Source organism: Stegostoma tigrinum, chromosome 4 (assembly GCF_030684315.1).
Source record: "Stegostoma tigrinum isolate sSteTig4 chromosome 4, sSteTig4.hap1, whole genome shotgun sequence".
Lineage (NCBI taxonomy): Eukaryota > Metazoa > Chordata > Chondrichthyes > Orectolobiformes > Stegostomatidae > Stegostoma > Stegostoma tigrinum.
The window spans coordinates 99,504,795-99,526,717 of record NC_081357.1 but is presented as its reverse complement, the minus strand read 5'-3'; the positions used below and the strand labels follow the sequence as shown (position 1 = coordinate 99,526,717).

Genomic DNA, 21,923 nt, shown 5'->3' with positions numbered 1-21,923 from the left:
ATTCCTTTTACCAGCAGATTCCAGCATTCCAACTCTTGCCACCAAGTTGAAGCAAGAACACCTTCACTTCTATCATTTTGCTGGATGCAAAAAGCAACAATAAATCCATGGACAGCCACCTTGGCTGCATGTTAAAGCAGAATTGGGAAACTTCCAATGGAATATTCCTCATCATAGTCTCATTGACAGCCTTTATACTAAGTTATCAGCACCAACAACCCACCTTAGCCTCATACTTCAGACACCCATCAGCAAAGCAATATTGACTTCTTAACTGGGATTTGTGGAAATTAATGAAAAAGGGTTGCCATCTAAAACAGCCAAGTTCCATCTTTATTGCACTTCCATCAATACCAATTGTTTCAATTTCACGTTTTTTCAATCCATCAGACAAGCCCTAAGTCTTACAGTCTGAGTCAAAGGATCTGCTACACTGCTTATCCACCTAACATTAAACAATTCAGTTAACATAGCAACCTGGCAATTAATACTCGCTGTCAAAGAAAGCCAAGAGAAAAATTGAGAGAAACGTGTCAGTTATCAACTGGCTGTAAACTATGCATACACACTAGATATGGGTATTGCAGAATTCTGAGGCATAGCAACATTTTTTGTGTTGTAATGCGTGAGTCATAAAGCATGAGCACGCAGGTACAATAAGTGATTCAGGCAGTGCAGAGAATGCTATTCATTTCTTACAAGAAGAACATAAAAGTAACAATGTTATGCCGAAGTTATTTTCAAAGGCAGTGGTGAGACCACAATTTAGATATTGTGTACAGCTTTGGTCACCGAAGGAAGGATATAAATACTATGAAGGCACTTCAGAGGAGGTTTTCCAGCGTGATACCTGGAATTACCAATTTGTCTTATGAGGAAGGATTGGGAGGCTAGGCTTAGTTCTACTGGGGTATAACACAGTGAGGGGGTGACTTGAATGAAGAAGTGTATACATTACTGAACATTGTTGACAGAGTGGATGTAGAGAGGATATTTCTTCTTGAGGGCCAGTTCCGAATTAAAGGGCATGATTTTTAAAGTAATAGTCATCTCTGAAGGCTATGCAGCTTTAAACTCTTCCTTAAGGCTGTATAGGTGGGGGTCATTGAATATTTTTAAGGTGGAGGTGGATAGATATTTGTTAGGCAAGTGTGGGAAATTTTTGGTTCCCAAATTTTTCAACCAAGGTAGGGAGAGATAGAGTCTTGCAATTATACTGTTACTTGAGGTTTTTCCTCTTTTTGGGGAAGGCGGGTATCAAATTTGTGACCAAAAAAAGCTCAGAAAGTATTGATATGCAACAAAGCTTACTCTAATATCTGGTTTTCCAGTAATTACTAACAATAAACCCCATCTCATATCTCCTTGAAAGCTTTGCTTGAAGAGTATTGATGTCCTTTAATTAGCAGGTGGATCACCACTTACATTATACTGTTGATATTATTTCAAAACCTTACTTAAAGCAAATGTTTTTAATCCAGAAATTTTCCACACGGTTAAAAAAAATTCCTATTGTCTACATAAACTATAAACATCGATATGTGCTCCCAGCAAAACTAATTTAAGACAATCAGCCAATATCACAACATTGTTCATTCATAATTTTTAGAAGTGGCGTACTTCCATTAGTTTGTGGTCCCAGCATCTGCAAACAAAAACAATATGTTCAAGCTTTATAAATTATCAGGATTTTTGGAAGCTTCTAGTTCCACTTTGTGTTCTCAATGGGAATGCCTCAGGCGTTCGCTGCTGTCTTGCCAACCAACCAACTTAATTTTCTCCCATGCTATAAACTGTTGTGATTGTTTTAAATTTGGCATTCTTGCACTTGTCCTGAAGAGCAAATGCAAAAGTGTTCACTTAGATGTCTCTTCTTTCAGAAATAAGAAAATGTAAATATTCAAGTAAATTCAATAAAGATTGTCTCATTTATAAATCAATATTTTAGCTTGGGTCTCATGACATTGCCTTTAGCAGTAATACATATAGATAAACAGTATTTCTCATATTTGAAACATATTGCTCATTCCATTCATTCACCACTAAACTCAGACAGTATTCAATGAACATGTCGAAAAAGAATACACTAAATTTAGATAAGTTTATAAAGCAAAATTCCCATTTCCTTGAGACCAGCTCACAGAGTGCTAGAACCACATGAATCATATAAGTAGTCTGGAATTGAATTATTTTCAGGAAAACTGTACACAGCTGCAATCCAGGGATCTAACACATGACACCTGGGATGTCCTCAAGTGTAAGCTGTTCTCTTCAGTTTTGGGTTTTCCCACATGATTCTTTTACAGCTGGCAATAACTAACCTGGAGTTGGTGAGCCCAATGCCCTTCAAGGATGATCATTTTACCAGGCAGGGATTGCGGGCGCATGCAGATATATTCAGCTTGAGATTCTAGGGATTTAGCAAACCCTGGAATATATCTCTTCGTAAGACTTTTTACCTGATCTAATCAATTTCCAGCTGGTGGCTTGACAGGCTGGAGGAGCAACCACCCCATAGCTAAATGGAGGTGGACAATTCCCATTATTGTCAGTACCACTGGGGGCAGTGCCCATCGCAGTAACCATTTGCACCCTCAAATCATAGCAGAATCCTGGAGATAGGTATGTGAGGTCACATAGTGGAAATCAGACCCTTGCAAGTTCTCCGAAAGCCCTGAGCCATCACCTAATGCTATTTTCACCTGGGGATAATTGATTTTAAATGGTTCACTAATAATTCCGATTGGCATTCCACTGCCAAAGGGTAGGTTCTCATGCAAGGCCCTTAGGATGATCTCAATGCAATTACAAACTGTCCTCCAGCAGCCTTAAATTGTTCCTTATTTGATAAAATTGACAAATCTCAGTTGGAGGAGAGTTATAATTCAAAGTCAGGGCCTATTCTTCATCCAACAACAATTGCATTTATAACGTGCCTGCACTATACTTGTGTAGTATAATTTACTGAGACATCTTGCATGAGCATAAGCACACATTTGTCATCGACTAACATAATGATAGACTAGGTAATAACTAGATTCAATATAGAGATAAATGTTAAAGAGCATCTTAAAGAAGGAGTAGTTTTGTAAAAAGAATCTAGCTTGTGGTGCTAGTGCACTGAATGCAATAGAACACAGTGATAAAAAGGTTCTCAGAGAAGATATTGGACATGCATATGGTCACAGAAATTTGAGGGTGCATCCATGAGGATCAATGGTCGGCACAACATTGTGGGCTGAAGGGCCTGTTCTGTGCTGTACTGTTCTATGTTCTGTACTGTTCTATGTTCTATATCAATCCTGTGGCACAGATGTATTTGAAATGTTTTCAACAAGCCATAAGACATTTTGGACATTTTATAAAAGAAAGCCAAATCTTTTCAATCTAAGATGAATACACACATTCTTGTTCACACTCTCAAATAATAAATGCTTGCTGCTTGTCAACGGAACACCTTGCCTGTCTGGAACAATGGTATGCGTATGCAAAAACCATACAGGGAACAGTGCAATTTGCAGCCAGTCCATCTTTTGGAGTCAAAGCTGGATAGTGCATTATATCTGCTGCCTTGGAGATACAATCACAATGCCTGACAGGGGAATGATCAAATTGCTAGACTTTTCTTCTTAGCTGGACTGTGCCGTAAATGCAAGCTTTAATTTTCTGACTCCAGCAGGATGTCACGCTAGCCAACAGCACATATTGGGAAATCATGTGTATGTTTCCTGCAATTTTCTTTTGCCTCTAAATGAAAGCCTCATGCTAAGAATGGACGTTTAAGAAACAGCCCTTATTTTGTGAGTGGCATGGTGGTTTAGTGGTCAGCACTGCTACCTCATTGCATCAGGGACCCAGGTTCAATCCCACCCTCGGGTGACTGCCTGTGTGGAGTTTGCACGTTCTCTCTGTGTGGGTTTCCTTTAGGTGCTCTGGTTTCCTCCTGCCGTTCAAAGATGTGCAGCTTAGGTGGACTGGCCGTGCTAAATTGCCCATAGTGTCCAAGGGTGTGTAGGCTAGGTGAATTAGGCATGGTAAATGCAGGGTTATGGAATAGGGTAGGGGGATGTGTCTGGTGGGATTCTCTTCAGACAGTCAGTTTGGACTAGAAGGGCCAAATGGCCTGCTTCCACACTGTAGGGATTCTGTGATTCTTATAGCTGGATGTGAAATGTAAATGCTTCATTCCTGTGCACCTATGTGAATAAACGCAGAAATTGAAATGCACAAGCACTATTTTCTAAGATGGGATGGTTGTGAATAAATACTGCAAAAAAAAGGAAGTGACAAACATTCACCAAAGCAAGAGTTTCAAAGTATCAAGGGTAAACATTTTAAACATTTCAGGGTGTCAGCTTGTCAAAGTAAGTAGGAAGTCTGCATTCAGTTACATTATGTTCAGTACATTTGAAGATGCTGTGTCCTTGAAAGTGATTCAAAGGTTTGGGTGAAGAGGCAATTGCAGACCTTAGACAGACTGGGTGTCATACCCCCGTGCACTTGGTCCAACTTGGTCTACATGTAGTTGAGTGAGACTCTCATACAACTTATTGGGCCTGTATCAAAACCAAAGTTGAAAGTCCATAAACTCTGAAGTTTACAACATACATTCACATACGTTTTGTTCACTGAACAAGGGATGTTGCAGAGCCAGCACGTATTTTAGGTGATATGTCCTTTTAAGTCTGGGACCAGTAATTGTTATAGAACTAGACCCTCAGAGATTCAAAGTGCAGATAACACGTAAACTGTGTGTGCCTGGGAGCACCTTGATTGTGGAACACATTCCACTGCTCTTTGAAGTTCAAAAGGTTAGTACTCAAACTTCAACTAAAAAGGAGATAATGATTTCATTAAAACCTCATTCGGTTAGATGGTTCCAATCATCATTTCACTTTTTATTCAAGTAAATTCAAGCAAGGGCTCTGCAATCAAACTGCAGTTCCACAATTAGCTTTTCATGTCTGATGAATCATGTGGGTAACTTATGATCCAGAACAGCGAGATTGTGGAGAAGCAATGCTAAACCTAACCTTATACTGATCTGCAAAGTAACAATTACCAGCAACCACTTGAGTTTATATCGCACCTTTAAATGAAGTAAAACTTTGCAAGGTATTTCACTGGACTGAAATCTGACGCCGGTTAAGTTAAATGGAAATATTAGAGCAAGAGACCAAAAGCTTGGTGAAAGAAATGGGTTATAAAGTGCTTCTTCAAAGAGAAGAGAGAGATGGAAATGTGGAGAATGAAATTTCACTTTTGGAAAATCTCATTTGTGATTCTCATGATTTTGTTTCGGGCCCGTTAATGAAAGAGAACACAATTTATGTTCTTCCATGACTGGTGAAAGAAATAATTGCACGTGCAGTCCTAAACAGCTAACCACTGCCCGTTTAACACAGATCATTTCAGTTTTGAACATAGAACTGTACAGCACGGTACTGCTCCCTTCGGCCAACAATGTTTGTGCTGACCTGTGATCCTACCCTAATATCAAACTACCCTCCATACCCTACATTTTACTTTCATCCATGTGCTCATTCTATTCACTTCAGTTTTTTTCCAACTGGGAAGATAGTCTAGTGAAATGTTCCTAGCTCTTCATCAATATTGCTTTGTGACTGAAATACTGGGAGATACAAGAAAACCCTGTGTTTGTATTTATAACCCTCCGTTATACTCGACACCACAATCGGATTATACCAAATCCTTCTAATAGCTTGGAGCCAATATTGTTGAGGGACTGTAAAATACCCATTACTGCCCTATCATTTTAGAATTCAATACAGTAATAGACCAACAAGGTTACAAAACAGCTAGTTTTTAATGATAAGATTGGCTTTTCTGAAGATTTACACATAGACCAGTGTATATCTTTTCCAGCATTACCACCTCATCTGTTAGTATTTAAAAGTTTCTTCAGAACTGCTACAAAGAAAAGTTTTGGTCATCCCTAAAAGCTTTGCCTCGCTTTTTGAGAGGACTGTAAACTATTTGCTGCTGTTTTAGAAACTCAATAGTGACACTGTCAAGATACACTACCTGTGGGATTTAACAATGTCAACGTCTGGGGAGACAAAAAGTTCCCATGTCCCTAAATCACACAGCACACCTCCCATTTTCTTAGATTTACAACAGGAAGTAATCAAGTGCAATTACCAGCAGGTCAAATGGTCATCTGATAAGAATAACCAAGATCAAGTAGTCAGGAAGGTCAGTATTGCAGAGCGCATGGGATGTTAAGCAAAGTAAATGGTGGGAGATTCCTCTCATCAGCAGTCACTAGAAAATAGTGCTTGCAGGCAATTGTTCAGAAACAAGGCCTTCACCATATAATAATCCGCTAAAAAGTGATTGAAAACAAAGATGATCGTATGACGTTGCTTTTTCTTTCCAGTTTATAAAGCCATTTTGGAACAAAGACTTTGCAAGAGAGTGTTACAAAGCTGTAATTTAATCAAAGGGTATAGTTGGCATCATAAATTTCAGTGGACAAAGCTTAATGGTTTATTGCCTCCATCTGTATCCTTAGGTTAGATTTCAGCTTTACACTCACTCCCTCTCATGCATGCTTATTTTCTTTTAGATATGTTTCATGTTATCTGCTTTCTGGGCTCCCTTCTTCACGAATGAACTGAGGATTTGGCAGTTTCTGCACAAAAATACATATATGATGCTCACAGAAAGAGACTAGCTTTTTTTTAACCTACTGCTGATTGCAAGGGTTTTCAATCATCAGCACATCTTGAAAACAGAGTAAATTAGGAACCAGTAAAAATTACACATCCACAAATTGCAAGGAGTTCAATGAGTCTTTTAAAATTATTAAACAAGCAATTAATAAGAACAAAATACTTAATAAATATAGTTTAAAGACAGAAAAATTGTCTTCTTAAAACAAAACCGCAAATGCTGGAAATCTGTGGTCACATTATGAATCTTACTTTTTTGTTTCCAGATTGGATCATAGGGTGTGCCTTTCCAGTATTTTCTTTGATAATCTCTCAATCTGCCAGGTTTGTTTTCTCTCTATCCTCCAGAGATATCAATACACATGTACCCACAGCAAGGAACACTGGCTCACTTTCTATGCCCTCAGCTTGTCTGTATTACCCATTCTGTTCTGAGATTATATCCAGTGGAGGACACCAGTGAACAAAACTGGAACTTCCTTGGTCGATGAAGTTGAATTTACAGCAAAGAAACAAGCCATTCCACCCATCTAGCCCACATCAGAGTTTTAGACAAGCTTCCTCCCTCATCTAAACCTCGAAACACTTCTTTCCTTATCTGTGTAACTCAGTGACTCACCACATGCACAGTACTGAACTAACACCATTCAAAACACCAAGATACCACCACTTGAAAACAAAGTCCTACAGCAGCTTTGTCTACGCCAGCCAACAAACACCAAACTATTTACTTGCCCTTCGACCATAGCCTACCATGGCATTTTAAGTGCTCACCCAGATGATTTTTAAATGTTGCAAGAATACCTGCTTCTATCACCTTACTATGGCAGCACGTTCCATATTTCTGCCATCCTCTGGGTAAAAAAAGCTGATTTCTCAGATCTCCTTGAACTACCTACTCCTCATTTTATACGTGTGCCCTCTGGTTTTCTCCTATAGGGAAAAGATTCTCAGGATCTACCCTACCTATGACTCTCATAACTTTGTATACCTCGATTAGTTCCCCGCTCAGTCTCCTCTGCTCCAAGGAAAACAAACCTAGCCTATCCAATCTCTCCTCACAATTGGAATTTTTCATCCTGGGCAATATCCTAGTGAATCTCCCTTGCATCCTCTCCAATGCAGAAGCATTGAATTCCAGCGATGACTGGTTTTGTTCCTCTTTAAAACATGAATGCTGCGCAACAACTAGCACATGAAATAAGAGTTTCTAACAATTGTAGCATTTAACCATTGCATACATTTAAAGTCAAGGAATGAAAGTCATAAACACGTAATTGAAAGGATAACAAAGTCAATGATAAATCAGGAAAATAAAAAGCCAAATTCCAAAATCAAAATTGCAGCAAGAAAAGTATATTACAATGGAGAGGGGCTTTTGGATCCTGTACCGAATGCTGCAGTTTACAGTCTCCTCCAGAAATGCAATCATGAACTGAAAACAACAAATACTGAAGATCACAGCAGGTCAGGCAGCATTCATGGAGGCAGAGCTCATTAACATTTCAAGTCCAGGATGACTTTTCATCAGAGCTGATGTACAGTGTGGCAGATAGGCAATTATGCTATAGTTGAGGGGTGTGGATGTGGAATATAGAATGCAGGGGGAGAAGGGATGTTGATAGCACAGATTAAGCGATCAGAATGTGAGAGCAGCAGAACAAAGGTGGGGCTAACTGCCAGACTTGAAAGAACACATAGTCCCATTGGGGTGGGGGGAATAGCGTGTTCCCTTCTGAAATTGCTGCACTTCACTCTCTCAGGTTCAACCCTAACTTTGGTATCAAACTGGCCAATAAAGGTGGGGCTGTTGTACTTTGGCACTGATCTTTACCTTGCAGAAGCTCAACATCAACAGTTGAACATTTCTTCCTACCACCCCTGGACGATGACCCCACATCCGAACATCAAGCCATTGTTGCCCAGACTGTCATTATCTCCAGAAATTCCCCCCAAACCTCCTACTGCCTCCACCCTTTTAGCCCCCCAACTCCAGGCAGCCCACTTCTACCTCCTTCCCAAAATCCACAAACCAGGCTGCCCCAGTAGGCCCACTGTATCAGCCTGCTCCTGCCTCACTGGGCTCATTTTCTCCTGCCTTGACTCCATCTGTTCTCCCTCTGTCCAGATACTGCCCTCTTACATCCACAAGTCCTCTGATGCCCTCCACCATGTTGACAATTTCCAGTTCCCTGGTATCAACTGCCTCCAGTTTACCATGGGATGTCCAATTCCTCTAAACCTCCAATCCCCACCAGGATGATCCCAGAACTCTTGGCTTCTTGCTTGACCAGATGCCAGAATAATCTCCATCCACCACCACTGTTATCCCCCGGCTCAACTTGTTCTCTCACTGAACAATTTCTCCTTTAATTCATCCCACTGCTGCCAAGTCAAAGGAATGGCCATGGGCACCTGTATGGGTCCCAGTTACGCCTGCCTCTTTATGGGGCATGTGGAGCAATCCTTGTTCCGTCTTACACTGGCCTCATCCCACAATTCTTTTTATTGTTACATTGACGACTGCTTCAGTGCTGCTTCGTTCTCCTGCCAGGGCCTTGAAATCTTCATTAATTTAGCCTCCAATTTCCACCCCCATAACTTTCAGATGGCCCATTCTGACACTTCCATTCCCTTCCTTGACCTTCCCTGTCCCCAACACCCATTTCCATTTTGAGAAATAAACTGTCCGCTGCCATCCACTACAAAGCCACTGACTGCCGTAGCTACCTTCACTACAGTTCATCACACCCCACATCCTACAAGGACTCCATCCCATTCTCCCAGTTCCTTCAACTATGTCACATCTGTTTGCATGATGCCACCTTCCAAAACTGCACTGCTGACATGGCTTTGTTCTTTCATTACCTTGGTTTCCCAGCCACTGCGGTTGAAGGGTCCTGAACCACATGAACCTATCACCCGTGCTTCTGCTCTTGCCCCTTCACTCTGTCCCAAAATATATTTACCACAGCTTGCGTGACGAAGAATTTGCTCAAATCTATCAGAAGTGTCATTCCTGTCTTTTCTTTCAATTATCATTTAGTAGTTAATATTTCTATTAAATATTTTGGTGAATACTATAAATTCAGTGTTGCTTTGTAACTGAGCTATCAATAACTGAATTAAATTAATTTTTAAAAATTCCTATTGTGAATTTTAATCTTCCAATATTGTGAGCTAAACTATCAAATTTTCCAAATATTAGTGAGTTCTTCATTAATTTGTTGCATAAAGCTCAGAAATGTAATAAAATTATCTTGTCCTCATTGGGTAACAGATGCCTATCTATCGCACCGAAAGCCAATTTTCTGCCATGGCATTTGTTCAGGCTGCTTCTAGTATAGGTGTCAGATTCTGAGGACACTCAGCCCCTGACCACATTACAGTCTTATTCCAAACATGAACAAAACAGCTGAACTCAAGGTCAGTTCAGAGTCACCATCTTTGACATCAAGGCAACATTACACCGAGTGTGCCATGAAGAGCAGAGTAAAAGTACATTCAATGGGAATCAGGAGGAAAACACTCCACTAGTTGGCATTATATCTAGCACAAAGGAAGACTATTTATTGCTAGGATGTGGGCATTGCTGGTTAAGCCAGCATTTATTGGTGATCCCTAATTAACCTCCAAAGCTGCTTTCTTGTACCACTAAAGTCCTGAGGTGTTGTTAGGAAGGGAGTTTGGGGATTTTGGTACAGTTCCAAGTCAGGATGGTATGTAGCTCAGAGGGAACTTGCAGACGATGGCATTCCCATGTATCTGCTGCCCTTCTTCTTGACTTAAGGGGTTGCAGAATGGGAATGCACTGTCAGAGCAGTCTTGGAAAGGTGTTGCGGTGTATTTGGTCAATGGTACACACTGCTGATGCTGGTGAAGGGAGTGAACATTAAATGAGGTGAATGGGGTGCCAATCAAATGGGCTGCTTTCTCTTTGGTTGTGACGGCTGCATTCACCCAGGCAAGTGGGGAGCATTCCATCGCACTCCTGACCTCTGCTTTGTAGATGGTGGACAGGCTCAGGAGAGACAGGAGGTGAGTTTCTTGCTGCAGTATTCCTATCCTTTGATCTGCTCTTGTAGCCACAGTATTTATATGGCTAGCCCAGTTCAGGATATCCTCAGGATATTGATAATAGGGGATTCAGAGATGTCATCACCATTGAAAATCAAGGGATGAGAGGTAGATTTCCTTTTGTTCGAGATGAGGATTGTCTGGCATTGATCTGACATGAATGTTACTTGAGATTGATCAACCCAAGTTTGTATATAGTCAATATCTTGGTGTTGGGAGGGCCTTCCAGTATTTTGACCCACTGCGGTGAAGCAGCAACCCATCTGATTGTAATTCCAACCGTAGCCTTGAATATTCACTCCTCTCACTGACACAGTGACAGCATTTACAAGATGCACTGCAGCGATTTGCCGAGGCTCCCCCAACAGCCCCTTCCAAACCCAAAACCTTTGCACCTAGAAGGATAAAGGCAGAAAATGCATGGGAACACCAGCAAAATAAGTTCCCCCTCAGGCCACACGCCTTCTGGACTTGAAGTTATGTTGCTGCTCCTTCACCGCAGTGGGTCAAAATGCTGGAAGGCCCTCCCAACACCATTGTAGGTATGCCTACACCATGTGGACTGACGGCAGCAGCCCATCAGAGCTTTGTCAAGGCCTCAAGGAATGAGTGCCGGTCAAGCCAGTTAATTCTACATCCTCTGAAGGATTAAAACAAAGTACTAAGAAAGTGGAATATTCTCCAATTTTGGCACCTAGTCACAAGCTGTCTGCACTCCACCAACAATGGTGTAATATTCCTCTGGTCAATGCATAAAACCGCATCTTAAAAATGATTACACTGAGTTTCCTTTGCTTGATGCTCAATGTTTTCATTGAGATCATCAACTTCCTTTCAAAACTGGTTTACAATTTTTGTCGGAGAAAACATTTGAAGAATTTTGAAGAGGAAGTCAAACAGATTTACTTTGTAACAATTCACAGTGGTTTGGGGAATATTTACCCTGTTCGACTTTAAAGCCATCAGGGGTGTTCAACATGGCACCAACATGACATTTTCCTCTCTTACAGAAGTCGCACTTGTGACTGAGTCAGTACTGGGGAATGGAATATTTTCCACTTTAGGCTTTCAGTCAAATTATCCCAGATCGGCAAAGCTCTCTCTGAGCCAATAGAATAAACCTTGAATAGTTCTCTTTTTGCAGTGGACTTGTGTCACTAGGAACCACTTTGCAATTGCCCAACCCCCCTACACTTAGGCCTCTAACTGCCAGCACAGAAAGAAGACTTTCATTCTATAAAAAGATCCAAATTCAAGAAAGCTGAAAAAGAAACTCCTTCAATGCAGTCCAGTGAAGATTAATCTTTCATTTATTAAACTCAGTTGGTGAAACTAGTTTTATGTTTAGTAATTTATTAGCAGTTTTGATATAAATTGCTACATCAATAACTACAAAATTCAGGGGTACAGAAAAATGATTAGGAATGCAAAGAGCAATTGATTTGCTGAGTTACGTGGGTGTAATAACTCTTTTTAAGAAGACTGATTATATAGTTCTCAGGATTTAGTAGAAAGTTGTCGATTCATGCTTGCCCTATATTCACATCAACAAAATTGTCTGAATGTTAAAGCATTGAGGCTATAGGCTGTTTAGAGCATTTTGCAATGAGACAGCATTGATCAAAGTATTGTGTCATTGCCAAATTATAAGCTCTATATTAATGGCTATTTATCTTGTATATTCTTTCTTGCAGTTAATGGTGTATGCATGTCTGGCTGCTAAAGACCCCAGGAATAATAAGTATTATTTTAACTGTTTGACATCACTTCAAAACTTCAACTCACAAATGTTAATATAGCAAAGATCTGTGGTTTATATCTTTCCACATAGTCAAACAGTTATATTAAATCCATGTACTTTAAATGGTCTATAAGGTTCAACAAAAACTTCTGAAAACAGCAGTAGCCGACAGTAATTTTGTTTTGCCTGTGCCAGATGCATTTAAGAGAAATCTAGGTAAACACATGAAGGAGAAGGGAATGAAAAGATATGCTGGTAGGCACAGATGAGCGTTGGGAGTATGTTCGCATGGTGTGTTAATGCAAGCTTGGATCTGTTAGGATAAATAGGATGCACAACACAGATACACCCTTAGTAATATTAAGCATTGGGATGTTTACCTTCACTGTTAACCCAAGTCCCCAGTGAAAAACTGGCATTAAAATGCCTCAACACATTGAGAACAAGGAATTCATTTTATATTAAGCTCCAAAGATGAAAATCTTGCAGAATTCTGCTGACAAGGTCACAGAGGTCACAAACAGCACAGTTTCAAAAGTTGACAAACACATTTATTACATCTGGATCTCACACACGATTTTTCTAAGTTGCAAGTAATTTTGTGCTAGATTATTACACTATTTGCAGATGTTGATGAACGGAGTGAAGGACTGGCATAAATCTATTTGGTTATCATTATCCCTAATTCCTTTAACTTCAGGACTTTTTTTCATACTGCATGCAATCAAATGTCATACTTGTAAAACAGTAAGCCAGTAAGAAAAAGAATTACTCAACAAACTAAAGGACCAGTGAATGTTTAAGTTGAAAAAAATGAACTGACACAAAATGTTCAAATATAGAAAGGTGGCCAAGATCAACAAGTGGTTGGACTCAGACTGTAAAAGAAAACAACAAAGACATTCCAAATGGAAACAACAGACACTAATATGTTTGGGCCTGAAGAATGTTCAGTGGACAAATTGCACCCTGGTCTCCACATTTAAACACTCCTCAACTTAAGCATAGAGTAATCTCACATTGTGATCTCGAATTGTCCAAAATGGTTCAAATGCAATTGAAGTAAAGAAAAAAGGACCTCAAGGTACTTAAGTGGAAAAGTATAAATCTTGGAGCAAAAAATGATCTCCTTTAGAATGAGTCTCACAAGTTCAAGCAACACCCACCTCCGTGTCCTGTAGCTTTGTTAAGTGATTTCCCAAACTGCTCTCAGGGTCTATATACACCTTCAGTTTCTTTCCCCTCACAGATGACTGATTGACAAGTCTCGGAAAAAAAGACTATTTCACATGTAGGCCCCTTTGGGTAAGTAAAGGCAGAAGTAGTTGAATAGTTCCAAGATAACCAAGTCCTCATGTTCACGAAGGAAGCAGAGGCATTGAATCATTAAATTTTTGTCCCACAGTTAACCTTGCCTGAAGATGGGAAGGCAAGCAACCAAGGATGCAATCAATGGCTTTCTTCCATATCCATTGAGATGGCCTTGCTCACATGAACAAAACTCCATCGGCCTGGATTCACATTCTAAGCAGGAGAAGACATGGAGGGATAGAGTGTGAGGTTGTGTCTCTGGAGAAGCTGGCTAGAACACAGCCATGGAGCGGTAAGGAAGTGCATCTAACACAAAAGCTGCAATGCAGAAGTGCTGCTGATGGAGCATCAAAGCAGCAGGAGGACCCTGGGCTCCATCAACATCAGAGAGATGTTTCTCCCCAGCATCTGAGTCAACAATGTTCATCAGCAATAACATTATACGAACAATGTTAAAAGGTGAAGGAATTAACTTGAAATTTGATGTTCATTTCTGTAGTTGAAGCATTACGTAAATTGTACTAGCAGGTTCTTGTTGCTGATGAAAGAACAGAAGAATTTATGATGACACAATTTAGCTTTGATCTGCTAGTATCCAAAGATATTTTATAACTACAATTTTGAGCATTTGTTTTAAACATTAATGCTACTTGCAACAAAATTATAAATATGTTAATTGTGGTTTGGATTTAAAACCATGTCTGCAAAAAGAGGAAATGGACTTGCATTTACATAAATCTTGCCCATCCTCACCGTGGTGCCACGGTGGCTCAGTGGTTAGCACTGCAGCCTCACAGCACCAGTTTGATTCCAGCCTCAGGTGATTGTCTGTGTGGAGTTTACACATTCTCCCTGTGTCTGTGTGAGTCTCCTCCAGGTGCTCTGGATTTCTCCCACAGTCCGAAGGTGTGCAAGTTAGGTGGATTGGCCGTGCAAAATTGCCCATAATGTCCAGGGATGTGTAGGGTAGATGGGTTAGCCATGGTAAATGCAGGGTTTCAGTGCGAGCATTGGTCTCACGGGGAGATGCTTTTCAGAAGGCCTGTAGGGATTCTAGGATACCTCAAGATACTTTACAGTTAATAAAACTGAGGTTTAAGAGATAATGATGTCTCAGACTAAGCTTTTAAGTCTAGGTTAGAATGTAGCAGTCACGTGACTAATGCAAATTCTGCCTGGTAAGAAGCCTGGCTACTCAAAGGGCCTGCTGAGCAAGGCTAAAGGTTCTCACATGTGGGATCAACAGGCAAGGGCAGCTGTGCTAACAGAAAATAGACCTAGCAGCTACACGATTTTGGGTGGAGGAGAAAACAGAGAGGAAAAGGATAGCACTTGGTATGGTCAGCAGAGAGAACGGACTGTGTGTTCTTTGCAAATTTCCAAAGACAATACAAGAAGGAGATGGTCTCTGGTTGACAAGACCTATCGCACAGTCTATTTATGGCATCTGTTATATTTCTCCTGGCATGGGTGGGGTTAAGCAAAACCATCCGATAGGATTTTACTGCTGGCAGTGGATTTTGGAAACTCTCCGAAATCGGAGAGAAATGCCTGGAGGCATTCGTGCGAATTTCCTAGTCTGTGAAATGGCCAAAAAATGAATCCATCAGAAGCTTGAAGTGTCGGTGAACTGCTTGTGAGATGAAATGTAATTATGTGGAGAACATGGTATGAATAAAAGAGGAACATTTTCTTTAAGTGTATAAATTGAGTGCAAAGTTAGAGGTTAGGGTAATGATTTTAGTCGGTAATTGCAGGAAAAATCCAACAAGTGAAATTTTGCCATGTCATTCTTTTCAGTTATTAACTAAGTTTGAATTTCTTTTTAAACATCAGTCTCTATTGGGATTATAAAGCAGTTTTGAAATGCAGTCATTATTATAATGTTGTTATACAGCAATTAATTTGCATATAACTCGTACCCACAAATAACAATGTGATAATGACCAGTTAATCTGCTAAAAGTGATCAGTTTATCGACACATATTGCCCAAGATATGATCATGCCTGCTCCTTCCACTTCTACATTAGAAAAATATAATACTTAAAGCTTTCATTTTGTTCCTTTAAGAACTACTGATTAGGTCACACGCAAACTTAGTGATGTTCAAAGCAACTGACATAGCACTCATTGTGTTTGGGTAGAGCTGAGGAGCCCAAACTTTGGAAACGATGCTGAAACAAACTTAAAGCTCTATATTCAGATGTGGGAAGTACTTCATACACATTTTTGCCACAGGCCCTGGTCACTTATGCTGAATTCTTTAGCAGTGACACAGGTAACATGCTTCTCGTTTGGAATATGTGTACAAACGCTGTCTGCCATGTGTAAAATAGGTACAAACTCACTGAGCTTCTATATCTACATTTCCAAACAATAAATCAATAATCAGCTTTATAAATTGGGTAACAGTTCCAATGTTGCACATAATATACGTAACACAAACTGGCCTTATTTCATGATTAGGAATTAAATAACTCAATAGTTAGTTGTAAATTTAATATGTTACAGTCATCACAATGTTTGAAAACAACATTCATTGTAGCTGCAACAATTTTCATTGTGGGACCATGATATTTAGTGTAGGCAGAGTGTGATTGCCATGTGGATAATCAATCTCTGAACTATAAACCATATTTCCGTGGATGTATCTGTGCAAACTAAAAACTATACAAATTCAAAAGACTGATATTTTTTGGGGAGGGTTAGTTGTACGGCATGTGGCAAGTCCAGGAACGTTGAGGTCCCGATGAATTTAACTTCAAGAATGTCATTATGATTTATTCTCTTTCTCACCGCCAGGGGGGTGAGAAAAAAGATTGGCCAAAAAAGAAGCGCCAGAGATCCTTGGGGAGCCATCCCAGAAATATGAGAGAAGAATAGGCTTTAGAGGAGGAGAGGATCAGTCAGCCACATTATCTGCAGGCTGGAAAGGGTACAGTTCAATTTAAATTGGGCTCCCAATTGCAACATTAGTGGTGCAACTCTCCAAGATGGGACACTCATGCAGTGCTCTAATTGTTCCCTTTAGCATCACTTTTAACATTTTTAAAGGCTTAACTGTCACATCCCAACACCCTAATGTCTTTCCATTCATTAAGGGAGAGTTAATATCGAGGTTGCAGTTCATATAATTCTTACTAAATTAATCCTGACCTTAAAACTTCAGTAATGGAAATGATCCCCACAAAATGAAGATGTAACAAAGCACATCGAACATAGTATGTGGGATCATAGAAACAGTACTTTTGGGTGTTTTCAGTGAGTGGAATTCGTTTTTTCTATACTTAGATGCAAAACCTGCAAAAGGCTACAAATTCAAACACTGGTTAAGATTACCCCTTCACCAATAAAATAGGATCTGGCTTGTGGACAATTTCTAATGATCAAATATAATTGCTTTAACACACAGCCCTTTTCTGGTATTGATTAAGTTCTTAACAGCAAATAACAATTTTCAGTGCAAGATTCTGATGGTGAAGTAACAGAAATGAGACAGCCCTTACAACTTTAGTACAGTTTCTGGGATGTTTGATTTGAAGTTAATCAGCCACAAATGGCATATTTGTCCCACTGAATTAACAACTCATTTCATCATCATTGATTCAAATTCAAACTCTGAAAGCATGACATTTAGTCTTGGGAATATATCGCAGAATAAATAGCTTGTCTTGGAACTATTGCAACTTATATTTCTGACTAGTACAAACCAAACAAATTTTTTTTTTATGTTATGTATCTGCAGTCATGGTACTAGACACCGATACAGCAACACCCATGTCCCATAATTTTTTTTCAAACCAAAACCTACCTAGATTATCACCAAACTGCCCAACACACCAACCAAAAGTGCAATTAACTGCATCCAAAGCAGAGATATTAACACTGTCGTTAGTAAACTACATGTAGTTATATCTTTGCCAAGCTAATAAAAAAACTTATCTTCAAATGAACCAAGTTGCTGCATTTAGTAAACACCATCAACATTTGACATTATGTTAAAGAGCCAAGAACAGTTTTATGTAAGGCTGTGACAGAATAGGTAGACACAATCTTTCCCCTGGTGAGAATAAAGCAAAAAAAAAGTTGTACATCAACAAGAAATCAATCAAGAAATGCAGAATAAACCTCCTCACCCAGCGGGTGGGGAAGAATGTGAAGGTCCCACAGGGAGTACTTGAGATCTGCGGTATTCATTTAACTAGACGTTGAGTAAATTAGGAGGGAGAGAGACGTTTTGCTGCCGGTCTTTCATGAGGACGAACGGGAGAAATGTCAACATGAACTGTTTGGGCCGAACAGCCTGTTTCTGTGACTGTACGAACAATCTAATTCTGTGCAAAACAAGCAAAAGATTGCACTGGAACATAACCGTTCAATAAATATGCAGTTCGCCCAAAACGTTTTAATGTTCTATTTCAAAACTCTTAACATAATTACGGGATTGTCTCTAGCTTCCGTGAGAAGTAGGGGTGGTTGCAGTAGTTTCAATATTCAGGGTTTAATCAGTTCTTGCCAAGTGCTATTGAACTGTTGGTCTCTTGCAGAATTCGATACTCTGAGATCGAACGAGTGACAAAGAATGTGGAATGCTCCCTCCACCTGCAGAGATACAAAGGCTAATCTCCTGTCGCTGCAGGGCTAATGAAGCAGCAGCAAAATTAAACTCGCCTTCATCCAGCCTCCGCCTTCACTGGGGGATTCAGAGGAAATAATTAGACAGGATTGAAACAGTCACGGGTGCTTTGGAAGCTCCCGGGGAGCCATTGTCCACGCTTCATTATTGACACCTCGGCGAGCTGTTTTAATTTTAAACTAACACGGCGCTTTAAGAGACCAAATTACGAAAGGGTACGCTCACAAAACAAGATGGAATGTATTATAAATCAGTATCCAATTGACTCGTTACGTGCAACTGACTGAAGTCATCCTGATGGGGGTGGGGGAAGTTTCCTGAACAGTAAGTTTATAAAAATATTGCTGGGAGTGAGGTTGCTAATTGAACTATGTTGTATAGACACGAAACTCCTACACATATTACGACAGAAAATAGCAACTCGGTGCCAAGTTATTTCTGTAATTTAATACACGGACTGGGAATGCAATAATGTTGTTAATGTAATGACGGTTTCAAAGCGAGCTAAAGATTCGACGAAACTTGATTTTTCGAAGTTACCCATTACACACAAGTCTAGTGGCAGGGAGGAAAGGTAATTAAAATGTAATGTGCTTTTGGTGGGAGTGGAAAGGGGAGCTTGGTTTTAAATTTTGCGTTTCCACCTTGAATTATCCCTGACGCTTGCGTGCGGGGAGCTGGCTAGTGGCATGAACTCTTGAGCTTGGTGCGGTGTGCTTTCTCTGACAGAGAAGTGTAACATAAACAAAAGGCAACACGCTGTCGGCCATCTGTTGAGCCGGTTCACGGCCAAACCTCCCTGGAGGGAAACGGATGTTATTAGAAATTGGCCCGAATCAAATGGCTGCATTTACAAACTTCCCTCCACTTAGCCAGTCCATCTCTGCTGGGGAAGAAAAACAGAAGGGTCACCGTTTAAGTTGCAACTATTTAGAAGCAGCAGTCCAAAATGAGCCGGGGTAGTTCATTCATTCTGCCTGAAACACCGTTTGTACAAATACACACACTACCGTTCATGACAGCTACTAAACTGTCACTGATCAAAAAGACATTTCACACAGACTTATCCTTCTTTTTAACGGGAATATTTTCCATCTCTCTTTTGACACAGGATATCCCGGTGGTTTCTGAAGGATTTGTCCCAGCTGGGTTAGCGCTGAGCTTTGAAAGAATTAAAACAAGGCGCAGATTTAGCCAACATGGGTCTGCAAAACGTGGACTCAGGCTTTCGCTGTAGGCGGCGCAGAGACGGGCTTGAAAATCGAAATCAACAGTAATGGAGAGAGCTGGTCTATTCTCAAGGTCTGGGGCAAATTCCTTGGATTTATCGGGTAGAAGGTCTGATGCAGTTTTCATAACACCTATTCCCGTCGGTGCGGACCACTAATAAAGCGGGGTAGGGGGGGGTGAAGAGTTCCTTTCAAACGCACTTGAGGATGAGGTATCTTCACGTTGTCCCTTGGCTGTTTAGGAGTTAGTTAACGGTGAGGGAAATGAGGCTAACAATTCGGCCAAAAACTGGGGTGAATTCTCTCCACAAGGGAACGGGAGAAGGGTTTTAAGAGGCGGAGGGAGGGAGTTGCATAAAATTCTATACAGCATCAGAAGAGAGTCCAAAGGATTCAAAGTATATTGTAATGTTAAAGAAAAGATAAGCCTGGCGGAGCGTTAAGAAGCAGGTTGAGTCGAGGAAATACCACCCCCCCCCTCCCCAGCGCAGAGTTCCCAATCGATGGGAGCTGGCAGGCAGAGAGAAAATTGAGCCCTTACCCAGGTTAACGAAGCTCATGACCATATCGGCATCGTTAAGGAAGTTGGTGTCGTGCAGGCTGGCGAGTGGGGGTCGCTGGGTGCTCAAGCTGGTCCGGTAAGGTGCAGAACCCCGGGACCCCCCGCGCTCCGGCTCCTGCTCACTCGCCATCGCGTTGTACAGGTCGAGCATGAAGAGCGGAGCGGACGAGCTGTGTTTGCCCACTGAGAAGGGCCTGGGCCGGTGAGGTAAACCCAGGATAGACAGGATCTCCCTCTGGATCTCCCTCCTCTCGTGGTTCCGCAGGCGCCGGTAGATGAAGCTCGAGTGGACGTGCTGATCAGCGAAGTGACCCTCGCCGCTTCCCAGCAACACGGCCCCGATCCACAGCAGCCCCCCCACCACTTTACACCAAGCTGCCAGCCTGTCCATGGCACTTCTCTCCGGCTGTGCCCACTAACCTACTCTTTCTTGATGGAACTTCTTCTCCCTGTTACAACTTTCAATCAATCCCCGGTTTTCCTGTTGGTCAGCTCCGGAACTGAACTGTCAACAGTCCCGGGCAGGTAATGTGCTCATGTCGCCGCTCGAACAGTCCGCATTGGTAAGGGTTCTGCTCCAGTTAAAGCTTGCTGTTAAACCACTGCTGGTTTCCCCGTCCGTCTCCTCCTTTAAGCAGAAATCCTCAGTCTGTAGGTTTTATCCTCTGGTGTCCTGTCCTAGTAGATAAAGTGGAGAAGGGGAGCAGCGGGACTGAAAATGCTACAGACGCTGCCTGTGTGTGAGAGAGAGAGTGAGAGTAAGTGAAGCTTTCTCTCTCTCACTCACTCCCTCCGCCTTTAGCTGGCGCTCTCTCTCTCCCATCAGGATATACGGCACATCAGATGTGATCCCTGCAGTCTATCACATCTCAGTTCTCCCCCCCCCCCCCCCACCCCCGCCACCTCATTTCACATCCTGTCCAAACCATTTTGTTCATTTTCTTTCCAAAGTGATGCCTGATTTTGCAGTTGTACAGTCACGGGGAGAAGTGTATGTGATCGGCTAGTGCTGCGTGCTGTCGATCTAAGTGGCAAAAAGTTTCCGTCGGCTCTTACAAGTACGGCCCTGGGTCAGGGGAGTGACGGTGCTGGTGCTCGATGAGACCAGGATTAGGCAGACACCAAGCTGGCTGCTGTGGTCCCCAGAGGGACCGGGACTGTGTATGCAACAGCCGCCGTCGGTGCTGACCCTATTCCGCCTGACACCAACATCAGCCACCCCCACCCCCTCCCCGGGCAACCCAGCGAAAACAATCCGCACTCTCCCCATCTGATCCACATCTCTCACCTCGGTAAAGGTAGAATCTCCTGGACGCAGTGATGTATGGGGTGTGGGGTGGTCTGCTTCTGAAATTGCTTCTAACCATTCATGCCCGTGCGGGAATCTTTGGGATAGGTTCAGAATTAGTGTTCAGTCCGCCTTGAGCTGCGGATCCCGGGCTAACACCTTTCGGGCAAGTCAAGAAAAGGACCTGCCGAAACTCTGGAGCCCAGGATAGAGTCGAACCACCCATTCACATTCGCCGGCCAAGCTTCAAATTGCCCCATCCTCCGGGAGGTTCTGTCTACTGTTGTGAAGGGGAAGACTGCCGTTCTTCATTCAAGAGTAAGAGCGCGGAGTGCGATTTTGATTCAGGTGAGACATTTCTGGTCGGTGTTCTATTTTATATC

At 41.5% G+C, this 21,923-nt stretch overlaps 1 protein-coding gene across 1 annotated transcript in view; it reads right to left on the bottom strand.

Annotated features, from left to right (window-relative positions):
* Positions 1-21,095, bottom strand: part of bmp5 (bone morphogenetic protein 5) — a 116,715-nt gene extending 95,620 nt beyond the window's left edge. Inside the window, exon 1 of the mRNA XM_048531391.2 lies at positions 20,232-21,095. Within this exon, the coding sequence (XP_048387348.1) occupies positions 20,232-20,643 (412 nt within the window). The 5' untranslated portion in view covers positions 20,644-21,095. The remainder of the gene's footprint in view (positions 1-20,231) is intronic.
* Positions 21,096-21,923: the final 828 nt, after the last annotated feature.